Below are 20,513 nucleotides of genomic sequence, written 5' to 3'. Positions count from 1 at the left end.
TACACGCATGTGATTGTGTGTGTGTGTGTGTGCACATGCTCTCTTGACCAAGTACCATGAAAATACCTCACCTACTAAACATCTTTGCTTGTTCATTTACCATGTAAATACCTCACCTACTAAACATCTTTGCTTGTTCATTTGCCATGTAAATACCTCACCTACTAAACATCTTTGCTTGTTCATTTGCCATGTAAATACCTCACCTACTAAACATCTTTGCTTGTTCATTTGCCATGTAAATACATCACCTACCAGACATCTTTTCTAATGAGTCAGCTTCATTTACTCTGTAAAAAAAAACAAACAACTTCATTCGCCAGGCATCTTTATAATAATAATAATATTTTATTTTTATATAGCACTATAATACAAGCATAAGCAAGCTGTAAGCGCTTTACAATCCACTTGTCCATACTTTTTTTGTGATGCATTACTTTTTGTCACAACAAATGTCGGTGTTTAACATGTCAGCTACTCTCACTGGAGAGAGCACTTCATGACAGTGCAGTATCACCCATACTTCTTTTTCTTCAATTATTTATTTCTGTCTGCAAAGTGCGTATATATTTACTGTCAAACTATGTTTTTTCTTCATCATTATGCCACAGACAAGTTTTTTTTGTTGCCGTGGGTTCTTTGACGCAGTTCTTCAAACCCGTGTTAGTGCAGTGTATAAAACCACTGATTCTCAACCCGAACATCCATGGTTCGAATCTGCTTTGAAGCCTTTTTTTTTTTTTTTTTTTTTAGCGCGTTGGGTTATGCTGCTGTCAAGCATCTGCCTAGCAGATGTGGTGTAGCGTATATGGTTTTGTCGGAACACAGAGAGGCCTCCTTGGGAAACATAACACTGAAACTCTTTGACGTCGACGCATTTGGTGTTGTTTTGGTACAGCTGGGACTGATCATCGCCCAGACCCGGGACCGACATCACCGACTGTCGGGGATCAAACTGCCGGCTCTCAGGGAGGGACTGGAGAAGGTGTACCACAGGGCACGGGGACTCAAAGGTGAGGCACGTCACATCGGGAGTTTTTTTGTTGTTGTTGGTGGTGGTGGTGGGTTTTTTGCTGCCCTATCATCTGCACCATTTTCAGTGATTGTGACGAAGGGGTTTTAGAAGTGCTCTGAATTTGGGGAGTACTCCGAATGGAGCGGAATTTTTTTTTTTTAACCGAGAGTTCAGTGCCCTTTTTTTTGGTGGAGCTCTTGTGGGAGTGAGAGTTTTTTGGTTAGTCAGTCAATTAACGTTCAGAGGTGAACACCCTGTTCTGAGACCGGCTCAAACATTTACCTGCTACAGAAGCAAGATTTTATTACTGACGACAAGGTCATTCCCCTCTGCAACGGCGAACAACACCACACAACCAACAACTCCAACTTAATTTCCAAAGCCCATTTTCAATACTTCGTCAACCAAACCCAATATCAAAACCTGGACTCACCTACAAAAACATGCATGCAGTCACAACCAGTCACACTCACACATACACGCACGCACACACGCACGCGCGTGCACACACACACACACACACACACATACACGCACGCACGCACGCACACACACACGCACGCACACACACACACACACACACACACACACTCACGACACACATATCCACTACATCACCATTCCATTCATGTAGTGCAGGGCTGGGTTGCAGAAAGAGAGAACGAAATAAAGGCTTCACCGTGGCGCTGTTGTGTGTGTTGCAGCCAGCGTGCATCTTCCCCGCATCGGACATGACACTCCTGGCTTCAACTGGTATGGCACGGAGCGACTCATCCAGAAAATCCTCGCCTCCAAAGGCATTCCGACTTACATGTATCCTTTGCCCAGCTGCAGTGGAAACATGTGACATCTTCTTCTTAGATGGGAATGCATACTGACGGGTGCAATAGCCAAGTGGTTAAAGCGTTGGACTGTCAGTCTGAGGGTCCAGGGTTCGAATCACGGTGACGGCGCCTGGTGGGTAAAGGGCGGAGATTTTTACAATCTCCCAGGTCAACATATGTGCAGACCTGCTAGTGCCTGAACCCCCTTCGTGTGTATATGCAAGCAGAAGATCAAATACGCACGTTAAAGATCCTGTAATCCATGTCAGCGTTCGGTGGGTTATGGAAACAAGAACATACCCAGCATGCACACCCCCGAAAACGGAGTATGGCTGCCTACATGGTGGGGTAAAAACGGTCATACACGTAAAAACCCACTCGTGTGCATACGAGTGAACGTGGGAGTTGCAGCCCACGAACGAAGGAGGAGAGGAGGAGGAGAGGGAGGAATGCATACTGCATCGGGGAAAAAAAAGAAGAAAAAAAAAGAAAAAGCGATAACATAAAACAAGAACTAAATAAACTGCAGAGAAACACAATACTGTTCACAAGACACACACACACACACAAAAGCAATCAGTGCACACACTTGCACACAGGTGTGAATGACACACTTGCACACAGATGTGAATGACAGAGTTGCACGCAGGTGTGAATGACACACTTGCACACAGGTGTGAATGACACACTTGCACACAGGTGTGAATGACAGAGTTGCACACAGGTGTGAATGACAGAGTTGCACACAGGTGTGAATGACAGAGTTGCACGCAGGTGTGAATGACAGAGTTGCACGCAGGTGTGAATGACACACTTGCACACAGGTGTGAATGACAGAGGGGAGGAAGACAGTAAGGAAGGAAGTAAAGGAGAAACAGCGAAGGAGAAAGGTAGGAGGCGAGACAGGGACGAGAGAGAGAGAGAGCGGGGAGAGGGGTGCAGAGAAAGAGAGAGAAAGAGAAGCTTATTGAGAAAGCATCATTTTTTTTCTTTTAATCGGAATAATTTCAGTGATTGGTAGAGAGAGAGAGAAGCTTATTGAGAAAGCATCATTTTTTTTTCTTTTAATCAGAATAATTTCAGTGATTTGCGCAGAGAGAGACAGCGATAGATGCATACTGTTGGAATGCCTTAACTGTGTGACAGCTATTACTTCCCCAGGAAAAAAGCGCTGAAGAGAAAGCAGAGTGACCCAGCCTCCCCCCCTGCAAAACGTAGGTCTTTGACGCTGTGGTGGGTGTGGCACGATACCAAGGTTCATAGAGGAGATTTCTTCTAGATTTGTTTGCAATTGCATGACATTCCTCCCTCTACAGCGAGGAAGCGTCACAAAAGAGGATATGTGCTATAAAGGCCCCCTCCATAAATTGTTGTACAGTTTCAGTTTCAGTTTCAGTAGCTCAAGGAGGCGTCACTGCGTTCGGACAAATCCATATGCGCTACACCACATCTGCCAAGCAGATGCCTGACCAGCAGCGTAACCCAACGCGCTTAGTCAGGCCTTGAGAAAAAAAAAAAAATATATATATATATATATAGATAAGCTTACATAAATAAATAAATAAATAATAATTATGATATAAAAAAAGGTAGTAGTAATGAAAATAATAATAAAATAACAATAATAATAATAAATAAATGATTAAATAAATAAGACAACAATGATGATAAATAAGCAAATAAATGTAAAACATGAAACATGTTGTACAATTTTTGGTCACAACGGAATTCTCTGTGTGAAATTTTGGCTGCTCTTCATAGGGAGAGCACTGCATCACACTGCAGCGCCACCCCGGTTTTTTTCTGTCTGAAAGTGTTTTTGTTTACTATCAAAGTTGAGTTTTCTACAGAATTATGCCAGAGACATTTCTCGTTGCTGTGCATTCTTTTATGTGTGCTAAGTGCATGCTACACACTGGAGATCAGTTTATTGACTCATTCGAATGACAAGCATCCATATGTTTTTCTGTATTTGTTTGTTTTTAGTGGAGTTTCTTTTTGTGTATTTATGTGTTCATAGGTCTGTGTCTGTTTGTCTGTACTTACGCAGGAGAGGTATGCATGTGTGTTTGAGGCAGTGATTGTCTGCGCAAATCCAAGTCAACTTTGACAAAGTCCATCTCACAGATTTAATGAATCTAAAGGACGTTAAAGTATGCATTCTGGTGGGTTAGTTCTTCACAATGCGCTAAACAAAACAGGAGTGTATTGTCCCAGATGTGTCACGTACACATGTACATACATACACTCACACTCACCTACACATGCACACAACTGAATTTATCCGTGGAATACATTATTATTTGCTTTTCCTGCAGTGAAGAGATTTACTTTCTCACACAAAACATTAACTTATATCTGTCTCTGTCTTTCAACCTTTATGTATCTACATTTCAACATAAATTTGGCCTCAGTGTATCTCTTCATATTCCACTGCTAATGTATATCCTTGTATTGCAGTATCTATTGGGGAGGTTACCTACTTCCGGGAGGTTATCGGCCGTAGTTTTCGTTTTCTCCGCATAGGCGGATAGTAGTTTGCACAGGACAGGAATGTCAGACCCCTGCCGGAGTCTGCACTAGTTGGGTCACGGTAAGTATGTTATTTAAACGTAATTTTAGATAGAAAATTTCCTTTTACCTTGTTACTGTTGTCTTTCTATGGTTTAGTGTCCAAGGATGATGATGATGATGGTGATGATGATACTGACGATTACAACGATGATACCCCCTCAACAAGCCGCCACAATCAGCAGAAGAACAGTTCAGCTTCGTCAACAGTTTTAAATGTTCCCCCCAAAGTGTCTGCTTCAACATCGGACGAATTCTTGTCTGGAGTTGCGGTGCATCTTTATGGTCTCCCCTTGGACTCTATGACGAAGTACAAGAGGGACATCATCACATATCCTTTGAGATACCTGGTGTGTGTGTGTGTGAGAGAGAAAGAGACTCTGTGTGTGTGTGTGTGTGTGTGTGTGTGTGAGACTCTGTGTGTGTGTGTGTGTGTGTAAATTTATTTCATAAGTTCATTCCATGATGAAAAGGGACAAACTTGTGTGTGTGTGTGTGTGTGTGTGTGAGAGAGAGACTCTGTGTGTGTGTGTGTGTGAGACTGTGTGTGTGTGTGTGTGTGTGTGTGTGTGTGACTCTGTGTGTGTGTGTGTGTGTGTGTGAGACTGTGTGTGTGTGTGTGTGACTGCGTGTGTGTGAGACTCTGTGTGTGTGTGTGTGTGTGTGTGTGTGTGTGTGTGTGTGTGAGACTGTGTGTGTGTGAGACTCTGTGTGTGTGTGTGTGTGTGCAGAAATGTTCAGTGTTTAGACAGAGGAAATGAGCATTCAGTTTTTGCTTTGGATCAGAAGTGTGTGAGGTTTGCTGGGTGTTGGTCACACACACAAAATGTGAGTCGGTGATGTCATCTGGGCAGTGTTGAGTGGACTTTTCATTGATGACGGTAGTTTTTCGATCTCCTTCTCCTCCCCCTCCTGTATCATGCTATCCCTTTCACAGGTTGTTTACATGTAAGAGGTGTCATGACAGAATAGGTTTGGCATTAGACTTCTGATCAGTGGGTGCAGTAGCCGAGTGATTAAAGTGTTGGACTTTCAAACTGAGGGTCCTGGGTTCAAATCTCGGTAACGGCGCCTGGTGGATAAAAGGTGGAGATTTTTCTGATCTTCCCAGGTCAACATATGTGCAGACCTGCATGTACCTGAACCTCCTTTGTGTGTTTACACAAGCAGAAGACCAAATACGCACGTTAAAGATGCTGAAATCCATGTCATTGTTCGGTGGGTTATGGACACAAGAACATACCCAGCATGCACAGCCCCAAAAATGGAGTATGGCTGGCATCACCCCTCCCCCCCCCACTTCCTCCCCCCACACACCCGCCTTAAAACGGAGTATGGCTGCCTACACGATGGGGTTAAAAACAGTCATATGCCTAAAAGCCCACTCGTGTACACATGAGTGAACGTGGGAGATGCAGCCCACGACCCAAGAAGAAGAAAACATCTGATCCAGTGTCCACCTGTTCCTCAGGGTTCAAGGCCACGATTCAGCAATGTGCTGCGTCCTTAGGAAAAGCACTGTACTCCGATGTTCCTCACTCCACCCAGGTGTGAACGGGTACCTGACTTCAGTTTGGGAAAGTTGAAATGACGGAAGGAGAGGATTGGGCCCTGCCTTCCTGAGCCCTGGATGTGAATTCACTGCCCCAGTGGCCATAAAAGGCTATGGGGGACCTTTAACCTTTAACGTTTTGTATGTGCTGGAGTTGCCAGACTTGTTTTAACTTACTCAGTATGGCCAGTCCTCTCTTCTCCTCTACACAGACCCCTCGGATGTCCAGTGGGTGTCTGAATGACCCAACCTTTAGCTTCCGTCGTCAGAATTGTGGTATTCTTTATCAACATTCACGTCTTCAGTATAAGAGCCTTCCGCTTGCAATATTTTGATGATGGTAGCTGGGGTGAAACGCTGTTAACGTCGTCTCTTTCGCCGTTCGTATGGAGAGAGTTAAGTTCATGTTGATTTTGAGTTGGTTATAGAGTGTGGGTGTGTCAAAGCTTTTCTGCTGGCCAAAGCTTCCTCCCCCCTCCCCCCCTCCCCCCACATCCCCCAACCCCCACCTCCTCATCAGTTGGTGTTGTTGTTTTCCTGGATTCTTGTTGTCCTTCTGTGCTTCTTGGCACCAGTTCCCATGTTCACTCTATCCACATGTGGGCTTTTATAATAATGATACAATAGTATAATGTTTGTGGAGTGATGGCCTAGAGGTAACGCGTCTGCCTAGGAAGCGAGAAAATCAGAGCGCGTTGGTTTGAATCACGGCTCAGCCGCTGATATTTTCTCCCTCTCCACTAGACCTTGAGTGGTGGTCTGGGCGCTAGTCATTCGGATGAGATGATAACCTGAGATTCTGTGTGTAGCATGCTCTTAGCACACGTAAAAGAACCCACGGCAACAAAAAGGTTGTCCCTGGCAAAATTCTGCAGAAAAATCCACTTCGATAGGAAAAACAAATGAAACTGGATGCAGGAAAAAATTCAAAAAAATGGGTGGCGCTGCAGTATAGCGACGTGTTCTTCCTGGGGAGAGCAGCCCGAATTTCACACAGAGAAATCTGTTGTGATAAAAAGAAATACAAATACAAATAATGTACATTTATATAACACCCTTTCTTTCTAAGAGCTCTTGGCGCTTTACATGAAAGAAAAAGTTACAAGTCACATGAATCTTCTTCTTCTTCTTCTTTTGCGTTCATGAGCTGCAACTCCCTCATTCACTCGTATGCACACGAGTGGGCTTTTACATGTATGACCGTTTTTACCCCGCCATGTAGGCAGTCATACTCCGCTTTGAGGGGTGTGCATGCTGGGTATATTCTTGTTTCCATAACCCACCGAACGCTGACATGGATTACAGGATCTTTTACATGCGCATTTGATCTTCTGCTTGCGTATACACACGAAGGGGGCTCAGGCACTAGCAGGTCTGCACATATGTTGACCTGGGAGATCAGAAAAATCTCCACCCTTTACCCACCAGGTGCCATCGCGATTCGAACCCGGGACCCTCAGACTGAGGGTCCAATGCTTTAACCACTCGGCTATTGCGCCCGTCGTCACATGAATCATTCACAGCCACTCTTTCTCAACACCCCTCCCTACCCCACCCACCACTCTCCCTCTCTCATTCGTCATGCATCCAAAGTGAGCTGACAAGGATGTTGTTGTTGGAAAAGAAGGAAGCCGAGAGTGCTCGTAGATAGCTTTTGAAAAGAAGAATTTTTAGTGAAGAGCGAAAGGCAGAGATAGAATCAGATGTGATGTGTATGGCCATTTTACCCTTCCATGTAGGCAGCCATACTCCATGTTTGGGATGGGATTTTTTTTCTGGATTTGTTTGGTATTCTTTAGAATCTCCATTAAAAAAAAAATTTTTTTGGATGATTGTTTTCACTTACTTCATCCAAGCGTTGCGGGGAAATGGAGTTGGTGATCTGTGGCCAGACAGGAAGTCTTGGATTAGTGTCATGCTGTGTTCGTTGATTGATGATTGTTCATTGTGCTTAAACGTCCTTAACGTCTCTACGTATGACGGAGATGTGGACAGCTACGTCCATGGCAGCACCACCCACCTGGTGGTCTCCCCTGAAACAGACCTAGAGGTCAGTGATCGTCGTGTGTCACACGCAAAGGATTTTGTTCACTTTCTGGTGTTTTGTGTTGTTGTTTTTTTCTCCTATTGTGTGTGAAGAAAACTGGTATTTAATTACACATACTTAATCGTGAGCCACTGGTGCAGAGTCCAGCAGGGGTCTGGATTCCTGTCCTATCCAAACTACTAGTCCGCTATGTGGAGAAATCGAAAGAAGCTGCGGCAAATAGCCTCCCTTGGTTGTTAACTCCCTTGTGTTACCGGAAGCAGCGACCTCTTTTCCGGCAGCCATCTTGGATTTCCTGACCCGTCCTGCATTTGCAGCTAAGTTTTTTTGTATTTAATACGTTTCTGTGCTTTCATTGACTCCTTGTCTTCAAACAGGATACACGACTGCATCAATCGTTTGGGCGCTTAGCCCAAAAATAAGCCCAGATCGAACTTTTTTTTTCCTAAAATTACGTTTTAGTAACATACTTAACGTGACCCACATTATACACCCTCCTGGCTTCCCCGCTTCTTCTCAGTGTCGGATGCTACAATGCTATATTTTACACTGCCGTCAAAGAGGACGCCGCTTCCGATAACACAAGGGAGTTAACTGCCAAGGGAGGCTATTTGCCACAGCTTTTTTCGATTTCTCCGCATAGTGGACTAGAAGTTTGGACAGGTCAGGAATCCAGACCCTGCAGAGTCTGCACCAGTGGGTCACGGTAAGTTTGTTACTTAAACGTGATTTTAGGGAAAAAAAAAAAAAAATTTCTCATAGTGAACGCACACTACAGTGGCTGCAAGCACAGAAGAAAAAAATGTAAGCTAGTTCCTGTTTACAAGTTTCTGATTTTTTTCCCCTCCAAAACTTATTATCATCATATGTTTGTGTTTTAATGTATGTGGGTGTACAAGTTTGACTTATTAAAAAAAAATAAAAAAAATAATTTAAGATGTTTGCAAATTTCCCCCCAAAATCATTTTTGCATATTATCTTAAAGAAAAGTAAATGACCAGTCAAACCCTGACCCTCTATCAGTCCAGACAGCATATTTCTACTTCAGTCCACCAATACAGTGTATAGATATGACGTGTCAGGCAATCCTTTTAAGTCCACTAATGCAGTAGAAAGGTGTGGTTTATCAGGTGATCTTTATATGAGTCCCCCAACACAGTAAACACGTTTGCTTTTTGAGGTGATTGCTTGATTTAAGTCTACTAATGCAGTAAACTGGGGCGGTGTGTCAGGTGATCTTTCTAAGTCCATTAAAAGCAAAAGGGCAAACAGGTGTGGTTTATCAGGTGATCCTTTTTTATAGTCCACTAATAATAAAACTGTAAACAGGTGTGATTTATCAGGTGATTTTTTATGTCCTCTAATGATAACACAGTAAACAGGTGTGGTTTATCAGGTGATCTTTTTAAAAGCCACTAATACAGTAAACAGGTGTGGTTTACCAGGTGATCTTTTCTTAAGTCCTCTAATGCGGTAAACAGGTTTTGTTTATCAGATCTTTTTATTTGATTAAGTCCTCAAATACGGTTAACAGATGTGGTTTATCAGATGATGTTTTAAAGTCCACTCATACAGTAAATAGGTGTGGTTTATCAGGTGATCTTTATAAAATCCACTAATGCAATAAACAGGTGTGGTTTCTGAGGTGATTGCTTTATTTAATAAAGTCCACTAGATCAGTAAACAGGTGTGGTTTATCAGGTGATCTGTTTAAGTCCACCAGTGCAGTAAACATGTTTGGTTTGTGGGGTGATTGTTTTATTTGATTATTATCATTATTATTATTATTATGAGCATTTACGCCTACTCTTCAAATAAGCCTTAGGCATTTACAAATTGAACACACACATGAGTATCAAAAAGGAAAAATTTAACACAAGATACCAAACATTCTTAAAAATCATTCATCCCCCCCCCCACACACACACACACACAACACACGTGCACAAACACACACAAGTTATAGCACACAATCATAAATAGTATACCATCCAAAATACAACCAACAAATTCTAAAACTCTTAAACTCACTCACTCACTGATAGTCATTTTAGTTCATACTGGAAAGGGATGAGGTGTTGAAATTTATTCAGAAGGGGAAAAGGTGGGTCTTCAGACTGGATTTGAAAGATTGCAGAGAAGATGAGTGATGGAGAGGCTGAGGAAGTTGATTCCAAAGAATGGGGGCTTGGTATGAAAAACTGTGTTGGCCATAGGTTTTGGTTTGAACAGGGGGGATCCTAATAAATCCTAATAAAATAATCTGATAAACCACCTGCAAAACCACGCCTATTTACTGCTCTTGTGGACTCAGTTAAGTCCACTAATACAGTAAACAGGGGTGGTGTATCAGGTGATCTTTTTAAGGTGATCTTTCTAAGTCCACTAACACAGTTGACAGGTGTGGTGTGTCAGGTGATCAGTGACAGGTGTGCTGTGTTTTCAGGAGGTGAAGAAGGTGCGTGGGGGCCATGGATGCCATGTGGTCAGCAGTGACTGGCTGGACCAGTGTCTCCTGCAACACTCACTGCTGCCCACTGACCCCTACACCGTCCACGTCTGACTGCCCACTGACCCCTACACTGTCCACGTCTGACTGCCCACTGACCCCTACACCGTCCACGTCTGACTGCCCACTGACCCCTACACTGTCCACGTCTGACTGCCCACTGACCCCTACACTGTCCACGTCCGACTGCCCACTGACCCCTACACTGTCCACGTCTGACTGCCCACTGACCCCTACACTGTCCACATCTGACTGCCCACTGACCCCTACACTATCCACATCTGACTGCCCACTGACCCCTACACTGTCCACGTCTGACTGCCCACTGACCCCTACACTGTCCACGTCCGACTGCCCACTGACCCCTACGCTGTCCACGTCTGACTGCCCACTGACTCCTACGCTATCCACTTCTGACTGCCCACTGACCCCTACACTGTCCACGTCTGACTGCCCACTGACCCCTACACTATCCACATCTGACTGCCCACTGACCCCTACACTATCCACATCTGACTGCCCACTGACCCCTACACTGTCCACGTCCGACTGCCCACTGACCCCTACGCTGTCCACGTCTGACTGCCCACTGACCCCTACACTGTCCATGTCTGACTGCCCACTGACCCCTACACTGCCCATGTCTGACTGCCCACTGACCCCTACACTGTCCATGTCTGACTGACCCCTACACTGTCCACATCTGACTGCCCACTGACCCCTACACTATCCACATCTGACTGCCCACTGACCCCTACACTATCCACATCTGACTGCCCACTGACCCCTACACTGTCCACGTCTGACTGCCCACTGACCCCTACACTGTCCACGTCCGACTGCCCACTGACCCCTACGCTGTCCACGTCTGACTGCCCACTGACTCCTACGCTATCCACTTCTGACTGCCCACTGACCCCTACACTGTCCACGTCTGACTGCCCACTGACCCCTACACTGTCCACATCTGACTGCCCACTGACCCCTACACTGTCCACATCTGACTGCCCACTGACCCCTACACTGTCCACATCTGACTGCCCACTGACCCCTACGCTGTCCATGTCTGACTGCCCACTGACCCCTACACTGTCCATGTCTGACTGCCCACTGACCCCTGCACTGTCCATGTCTGACTGACCCCTACACTGTCCACATCTGACTGCCCACTGACCCCTACACTGTCCACATCTGACTGCCCACTGACCCCTACACTGTCCACGTCTGACTGCCCACTGACCCCTACACTGTCCACATCTGACTGCCCACTGACCCCTACACTGTCCACGTCTGACTGCCCACTGCCCCCTACACTGTCCACATCTGACTGCCCCCTACACTGTCCACATCTGACTGCCCACTGACCCCTACACCGTCCACATCTGACTGCCCACTGACCCCTACTATGTCCACATCTGACTGCCTACTGACCCCTACGCTGTCCATTTCTGACTGCCCACTGACCCCTACACTGTCCACGTCTGACTGACAGGCAGGGAACCTGTCACAACAGGGGGGATGAATCTCAAGGAAACAGACTTCTTGAGGACTCATCACAGACACACAGAATCACCCAAATGGAACCACCCAGATGTGATAAATCATCTAGAAGAGCAGTAAACAGGTGTGGTTTATCCAGAGGTCGTCAGAGACACACGGAATCACCAAAATGGAACCACTCAGATGGGACAAATCATCCAGATGAGACTGAGGAAACATCTGGAACAGGTGGTGGAATTATACGGAAAAGACGAGAAATGATTCAAGTGTGGTTGCTGGAAAGATGATGGTGCTGAAACTGTTTAATGTCATCAGCAGAAATGCTTTTGTTGGCATGGGAGTTCACAGTTTTAATGGTATTGTTAAATAAAAATAAACAAATCATTAATGAACACAGAACAAAGAAAATCTCAAACACTAGTATGTGCGCATACTGGAAAGAAACAGGGGGAACAGTCAGAAACAAATGGAAGAAATCATCCCTGACAGATGGGGGAATCGTCAGAAATGGAAGAGTGGGAGAGGAATCATCTGGAACCAATGGCGAGGGTCATCTTGAACGGATGTGGCCAGTGGAACAAAAACTGTCCGCAGATGACTAAACTTAGTTGTGCCTGAAAAGCTTTGAGGACAAAGCTGTAGAAATGTGTAAGGCAGACGCATTGCTTTTTTTTTGGTTTTTGTTTTTTTTTCTTGCTTTTTTTCCTTCTTTTTTTCTGTAGTCGTGGGCTGAAATTCCCACATTTACTGTTGATGTTATACATGTATGGGTGGGCTTATACAAGTTTGACCATTTTACCCCGCCATGTAGGCAGCTATACTCCATTTACGGGGTTTTTTTTCTTTTGTTTTATGTTCAGATTTTTAAAATGTGCCCCTTTCAAAACAGAAGGGAAAGATGCCAAGTTCAAATAGTTTGCATTTTTCTTTTAAAAAATGTATGCATAGATGCAAGCTTGAGCAAGCTGATGCTTTCATACGCGAAAGAATGTGTGTGTTTATGTGTGTGTTGCATGTGTATTTGTTTGAAAACTTTTAGTTTGTGTGAGATGATACAACGAAAATCGGTGTGTGTTTGTGTTGTTATGCCAGAGTGTAGATGCATATAAATCATAATTGATGTGCAGGATTGCAGACACAAGCATCAAAGCTGATGAACATGATTTTTGTTGTGTATGGGTGATATTTTTTCATTAAAAAAAGTTATTTCCTATAGAACTGGATGAATGTGTGGCTGGTTTCTGGTGTGCTGCATCCAAACTTCACTCACAAATTAAACACACACACAATCACACGGGACACACATGCACTTCAGAAGTTCACTCATAGATCACGTACATGCGCGCGCGCGCACACACACACGCGCGCGCACACACACACAGCTGGTTTGTGTTGGACATGCCTGCACGGTATCATCCCGATTCGCAGATGCACTCAGTCAATTTACTCGAATTACCCAGACAGTGTCTGTGTGCGCACGCACGTTGGTATATGTGCACACACAAGCCAAACTAAGATTCATCCGTATCTGCATGGAGTTCTTTCTTCAGTTAATTTAACGTCTTTTCACTTTGAGTGATATTGGACGTGTCATGTGTGTATGTGTGTGAGAGAGGGACTGGGGTAAGGAGATAGGGAATGAAGGGGATATACAGAGAGAGGATAATCTGGAACAATGGAATCAACAGTTCATAAATGATATCTGCGTAACGGCAAATAACATCATAAAGTACAAGTGAATAGAAATTAAATCCGAATATCGGTATGGAGTGTGGGTGTGTGTGTGTGATGTTCAGAAGTTCGTTTTGATTCTCTGTGTGTTGGTCTGTCACTGATGTCTGTTGCTTTGCCCTGTCTGTCTGTCTGTCTTTCTGTGTCTGTCTGCCCTATTTTCGCCTCTTGAAATCTTAGGAAACTTGTCACCGCTTCCGAAAACTTTTTTTAATTTCAAAGGTTTGAGGTCCTGTAGCTTTTTTTAAAACCATCGCCGGGACAGTCAGTTTAAAATCACTGTGTCTAGAGCTCGGCATAGGAAGGCTGAGCCCAGCCGGTCCTCTCCGTCGGGGTCAGCCCGATACTCCCCCGTGTCGATACTTCCCCGAGTCGATACTCCCCCGTGTCGATACTCCCCCGGTTCGTTAATTCCTCTCAAAAAGATTCCAAAACAAGCAAATACATATGTATGTATACAGTTGTGACTGATAACTGTTTTCTGTTTGATCAAAGATGTGTTGTGAAATGATCAATGTGTTCTCTTCTTACAACCGTCCGCCTTCAGAGTTGAGCAGCAGTGCGCGACGTGTGTTGGGGCCCGCTATTGTGTGGGCTGGCTACTGCCTTGTATTGCAGTTGTAGTTACACGGGCCGTTTTACACGGACTTGGACGCTCTCCGTCATAATGACTCAGTGCATATACGGCGGAACGCTCTCTCTCTCTCTCTCTCTCTCTCTTTCTCTTTCTCTCTCTCTCTCTCTCTCTCTCTCTCTCTCTCTCTCTGTGTGTGTGTGTGTGTGTGTGTGTAAAGAGAAACAAATTATTAATAAGTTTGTGTGGAAAGATGAGCTAGCTGAAACATTTACTAAATCAATGAAATCTGACAGAACACAGATAAAATGTTAGAATTGGCTGTTAGTTTAATCGACCATAACATTAATGAAGCTTTGGATATCTTTAACAAATCCATCACAGAAAGTGCCGCATGTAAGAACAAACAATGTAGTCAGTATAGGATCAGATAAAAATACAGACGACTGGTACGATAAGGAATGTAGAGCAGCAAGAACGAACTTACGAAAGTTGTACAGAAAAGTACGTCGTACAGGCGATGTTAGTGACCAAAATGCATTTTGTATTGCACGCAGAGAATATAAACACTTGATTAAACGGAAAGAGAAAGAATATCAGAATGCTATATTAGATAAATTAGTATCCTCTATAAGTAATCAAAAACAATTGTGGGGAAATGTGCATTCAATATCATTGAAGAAAAAAATATGTTACCATTAGTATTAGTTTAGATGATTGGTTTGAACACTTCAGGAATTTATATGAGAAAGAAACCCTGCCAGAAGAAGACTTAGAGACCGATGATACTGACAGTTATTTTAATCGTCCCATTTCTAAAGAAGAAGTGTTGTTTGCATTTAGAAAAATAAAGAATAAGAAAGCGGCTGGCCCAGATCGGATTATTGGAGAGTTATATAAAAATGCGGGTGACTTTATTGTAGATTTTTTTTTTTTTTTTTTTTTTTTTTTTTTTTTTTTTTTTGCTGCCCCATCATCTGCACCGTTTCAGTGGCATTACTCCCACGCCGCTCATTTAGATTCCCCCGTACACGGCCACACCCGGGTTCGTCCGTCGCAGTTCCAGCGTCGGCAGTCCACAGGGAACCATCGATGTTAGGTCGCCTGGAGGCCACACACCAGAGGAGACCCTGCAATGCTGCTGAGTCACTTCGGTGGTGTTCAGTGGTGCCTGTTCTGTTTTAACGTACTTAGGACACCACCTACTAAGCCCCCTACTAACGACAATAAATGTCGTTAGTCGCGGAGCCAGACTGAGTGAGCGTCTCTCCCAGAGTGGAGACCGCCACCACGTCCCTCAAACAACAGCCCCCCATGAATCTGCCGACACTGACGACATTGACAGGACTCACCCCAAGCACGGAAGTGGAGGGGCATCGAAACTGAGGTCACCATGAGAGCAGGGCATGAAAGGCCACAGACTTTGAGACTATTTTGGGTTTTTTTATATTGATGACGATGAAGGAGGAGGAGTATGACGATGATGATGACGATATTGCTGTGGAGGTCCATTTTGGTTTGGGACTGCGTGACAAGGCTGTACTCTACGCTTCCTGTCATAATGATATCCCGGCGTTAACCAGGCCCGAGAGATACAGACACTTGCAGTGTTGGTCAGGTAATTAGAGCAATACACCCAAAGACGCATCCTTGAAGTGGATGACACTCGACTGTGTGGTCCCAGTCTCCCCATTTAAGCCCACAGCACACTCAACTCTGGGTAGGAGCCGGCCACGGGCCGAAAAACCCACCTCCGCTGGGATTCGAACCCGCGTCCTCCCAGCCGTCAGTCCGCGACGCTAACCACTTCGCCACGGCGGCTGGTTATTGTAGATTTCTTTGTTGTGTTTTTCAATGCTTTGTTTCAGAAAGGTATTTTCCCAGAGAGCTGGTCTGAAGGTACTGTACTTCCTTTGTACAAAAAGGGGATGTTAATAATCCCAACAATTACAGACGCATTACGTTATGTGATATTAGTAGTAAGGTATACAGTACAGTTATTAATCGTCGTCTACAAGAGTGGGTTGAAGAAAATGATATAACCGGGGAACATCAAGCTGGATTTAAAAGAAACTACTCTACAAATGACCACATGTTTACCTTGCTAGCTTTAATTCAAAAACAGTTTTCTTTGGACCGAAAAATATATGTTGCATTTATAGATTTTGAGAAAGCATTCGATTCTATAAATAGACGAATTCTCTGGTCTATCCTTTAAAAAAACGAAACAAATGGTAAGTTATACCACTGTATAAAGAGTATGTATAATTATGTTACAGTTAAGATAAGAAGTGGAGCCAGATTAACTGACTCTATCAGGTGCACGTATGGCGTAAAACAAGGTGATGTATGCAGTCCTATCTTATTTTCACTTTTTATAAATGAACTAGCTATTGAAGTTATTCAAAATGGAAAACATGGCGCTCTGTTTACAATCGATTACTTTGAGCTTTTTATTTTGTTACTAGCTGATGATGTAGCGCTCTTATCTGAAACAGTCGTTGGACTGCAAACACAGTTAAATAGTTTACAGCGGGCAGCTTTTTCTCTTGATTTGAAGGTAAATTTAAACAAAAGTAATATAGTTGTCTTTAGAAAGGGTGGGGTTTTATCTGCAAGAGAAAAATGGACTTACAACAATGCAGAAATGCCAGTGGTAAATGCATATAAATATTTAGGTATTTTGTTTTCCACCAAACTTAGTTTTACCTCAGCATGTGTTGACCTGACAGGAAAAGCAAAGAATGCTGCGTTATGCGTAATACGAAAACTACGTAGTTTGAGTAATAATAGTTTGTCTATATTTTTGAAATTGTTTGATTCTCAGGTCCAGCCTATTGCAAAGTATGGGGCTGAACTTTGGGGCCTTGATGATGCTGCACGTCACTGTGAGAAAGTTCATTTATTTTCATTGAGGAAAATGTTAGGGGTTGATTTAAAAACACTAAATGACCTTGTTTATGGAGAAACTAATAGATACCCAATTTGTATTAACTCTGTACTTAATTGTATTCGTTACTGGATTAAATTAACAAGAATGAATGATTGCAGGTTGCCACGGAAAGCTTATGCAATTTGGATGCAAAAGGTAAAAGAAATTGGGTTTCAAAAGTTCGTTGTAAGTTGTATCAGTTTGGTTTCGGTTTTGTATGGGAAAATCAAGGCGTGCAAGATGTCAGATTATTTTTGTGTGACCTTAAAGATAGACTGATTGCGTGCGGATGACGAGAGTGGAATTTTCATATGAATAATAGTGATAGGTTTTGCGTATACAGGACATTTTGTACTGGTCATGACATTAAGATTTACCTGCGTATGAACTTAGACAGACACTTAAAATTTATTATGACAAGATTTCGTTTTGGTATTTCAGAAATTTCTCAGCATTATTATCGTTACAGGAAACATTCTGCAGTTGATTTAATGTGTCCATTGTGCAAAAGTGGAAATGAAGATGAGTTGCATTTTGTTTTATGTTGTCCTGCTTTAACCAGTTTGAGAGTACGATATATCCCAGTCAATTTCAACAGTGGGTTAAAAAGACATGCACACATGAGCAAATAAACATAAGTCTATCTACATCAGTCGCTCACCAGAGTGTGTGTGTGTCCTACTCTCCCTCCCACCGTCTGCCCCCTGTCCTACTTGTACCCCGTCCAAACCTCCCTCCATACCCCCCACCATCTCCCCTATGCCCTACTCTCCCCCCCCCCACCCCCTCGTCCTACTCTCACTCCCACCATCTCCCCCTATCCTACTCTCATATCTTTCCATTTCCCAGCCCAGTCCTAATCTCTTATCACCGCTACTCCCCTTTCCAACTATCCCCAGTGCACACCCTCCTACTCGACATATTCCATCTGACCTAGCAGACACTTCACTCAAGAAAAAAAAAAAAATTAAAAAGGGAAGAAAGACCACACATTTTCCTCCAAAGAACAGAGGAGTAGAGTTGTTGGGTGTGATCCCCGCAGAGATCGCCCTAACTCAAAGCTAGTTTTTGCAGACATTTTCTCGCTACAATGCCACCCAACCAAACTAAAATACTCATAATGTCCTGGTGTAACCACTTTAGCAAATTTTAGCGTATTTCATATTTCAATTCTTTTCATTTCCCGAGTTTCTACTTCCATACCAACGATACTAAAGCCCTCTATTCATTTCATACAACGTTCTTGCATAATTTGATACGGCATGATTACCATATTTTCTTAATTATCTTACAAACACAAGACGTTACATGACAAAAAGATAAGGTGTGATACATCACTAAAGTTTCTCAGCTGCTCTCAGCCTGTATACTCATTAGCAAACAATGCTTTACCATCGTGTCAAACTGCATGTGAAGTGGAGAAATCAAAGGATTATATTGTTTGTGTAAAAAAGCCAATGGGTTTAGTAGGAAATTACTGCCCTTTGATTAACAGAGGGAACATCCGCCTTCACTACCCTTTGTGCCGATATTCAACAATCAACTGATTCATATCCGTCTGTCACCACCCCACCTTCCTATCTTTCTCTGTCTTGTTCATCATCAAGATCAAAATATAATCTGCTCAGTCTTTAGGATAACGTCTTATCCTGCACGGAATTAGACATATCTAATCATCAGTGGCATAAAAAGACGTACATACATAAATAAACAAATATAAATCTTTTTCCATCCATCCCTCACTCCTCTCTTGGTGTGTGTGTGTGTGTGTGTGTGTGTGTGTGTGTGTGCCGAGAGAGAGGGAGGAATGGAGAGAGATATCTATGTATTTATTTGGTGCACGCGCGTGTGTGTGTGTGTGTGTGTGTGTGTGTTGAAGTCACTTATTCAATCCAGTGCATGACAGGACGTTATCCTTAAGACTGAACAGATTACACTTTGATCATGATGAAGAATTAGACAGAGACAAGGAGGGTGGTGTGGAGAGGGACAGATATTACTCAGTCAGTTGTTGAATATTCGCAGTAAGGGGAGTGAAGGTGGATGTTCCCTCTGTTAGGCAAAGGGCAGTAATTTCCAACCAAATCATTAGTTGTTGTTTTTTTCCATAACGACATAATCCTTTGATTTCTCTGCTTCACATGTACTTTAACACAATGCAAAAGCATTGTCTGCTAATCAGTATACACGCTGAGAGCAATTGAGTAATTTTACTGATGCATCACACCTGATCTTTTTGTCATGTAACGTCTCATATAATTTTATAAATAAGGTAATTATGCAAGAATTTTTTTTTGGGGGGGAGGGATAAAAGTGCGAAAACAGCAACAAAATATGATAATCATGCCAAATAAAATTATGCAAGAACATTATATGAAATGAATATGGGGCTTTAGTATTATTGATAAAGCAGTAAAGATGGGGAAGATAAAAGAAATCGTCAAAGGAAATATGCTAAAATTTTGCAAAAGTGGATACACCAGGACATTATGAGTATTTTCGTTTGGTTGGGTGGCATTGTAGCAGGAAAACAGTTGGCCAAATTTAGTTCTGAGTTAGGGCGATCTCTGTGGGGATCACACCCTATAATTCTATTCCTCCGTTCTTCGGAGGAAAATGTGTGGTCTTTCATCCTGTTTTTTTTTTTTTCCTTTTTTTAAATATATGTCTGTGGGTGAATAGGTCAGATGGAAGGTAAGTCAGTGGAGTGAGAGTAGGGCAATATGGGGTAAGTAGGACAGGGGGGATATAGGGTGGTGGATGGGGGGGCAGTGTTAGGGAGAGTATGGGGGGGTGGGATAGTTAGCACAGTGGGGACGTGGGGGGATGAGGAGGTGTAGAGGGCACATTTGGGGGAACAGGGTTAGAGAGAGGAGGAAAGAGATGGGGGAGGGAGAGGGGCAGTTGGAGAGTAGGACAGGGTGGAGAAGGGGGGAGGGTAGGACAGGGGGAGATGGGGGTGGCAGGGAGAGTAGGACGGGAGAGAGATGGGGCAGTTAGTAGGACACGGGGGAGTATCGACACGAAGCGACCAGCTCAACGTGCCGTGTGTACTGTATATAATATAATATGTCGTATGACAGTCAAACGTAGTTCTTTTGTCTTTGAAGACTCTTCCCCTCTCCGTCAGGTGGTTTTGATCGATCTTCCCTTCCGCCTTCTTCTTTCCGTTACACGACCAACATCGACTTGCCGATGACTAGATCTGTCCCCGAAGTCCGGTACTCATTCACGGGAGCGTGTCGATACTCCCCCGTG

General features: G+C 43.6%; 1 protein-coding gene across 1 annotated transcript in view; it reads left to right on the top strand.

Annotated features, from left to right (window-relative positions):
* The window catches only part of LOC143286789 (chromodomain-helicase-DNA-binding protein 1-like), a 49,761-nt gene extending 38,982 nt beyond the window's left edge, over positions 1 to 10,779 (top strand). The window contains exons 20-25 of the mRNA XM_076594574.1: positions 899 to 1,013; positions 1,720 to 1,828; positions 2,986 to 3,053; positions 4,510 to 4,741; positions 7,937 to 8,012; positions 10,456 to 10,779. Of these exons, the coding sequence (XP_076450689.1) occupies positions 899 to 1,013; positions 1,720 to 1,828; positions 2,986 to 3,053; positions 4,510 to 4,741; positions 7,937 to 8,012; positions 10,456 to 10,572 (717 nt within the window). The 3' untranslated portion in view covers positions 10,573 to 10,779. The remainder of the gene's footprint in view (positions 1 to 898; positions 1,014 to 1,719; positions 1,829 to 2,985; positions 3,054 to 4,509; positions 4,742 to 7,936; positions 8,013 to 10,455) is intronic.
* The last annotated feature ends 9,734 nt before the right edge of the window (positions 10,780 to 20,513 follow it).

This window comes from Babylonia areolata, chromosome 10 (genome assembly GCF_041734735.1).
Source record: "Babylonia areolata isolate BAREFJ2019XMU chromosome 10, ASM4173473v1, whole genome shotgun sequence".
In the NCBI taxonomy this organism is placed as follows: Eukaryota; Metazoa; Mollusca; class Gastropoda; order Neogastropoda; family Buccinidae; genus Babylonia; species Babylonia areolata.
Note: the sequence above shows the minus strand (reverse complement) of the source record. Positions and strands in the feature narration are given on the sequence as shown.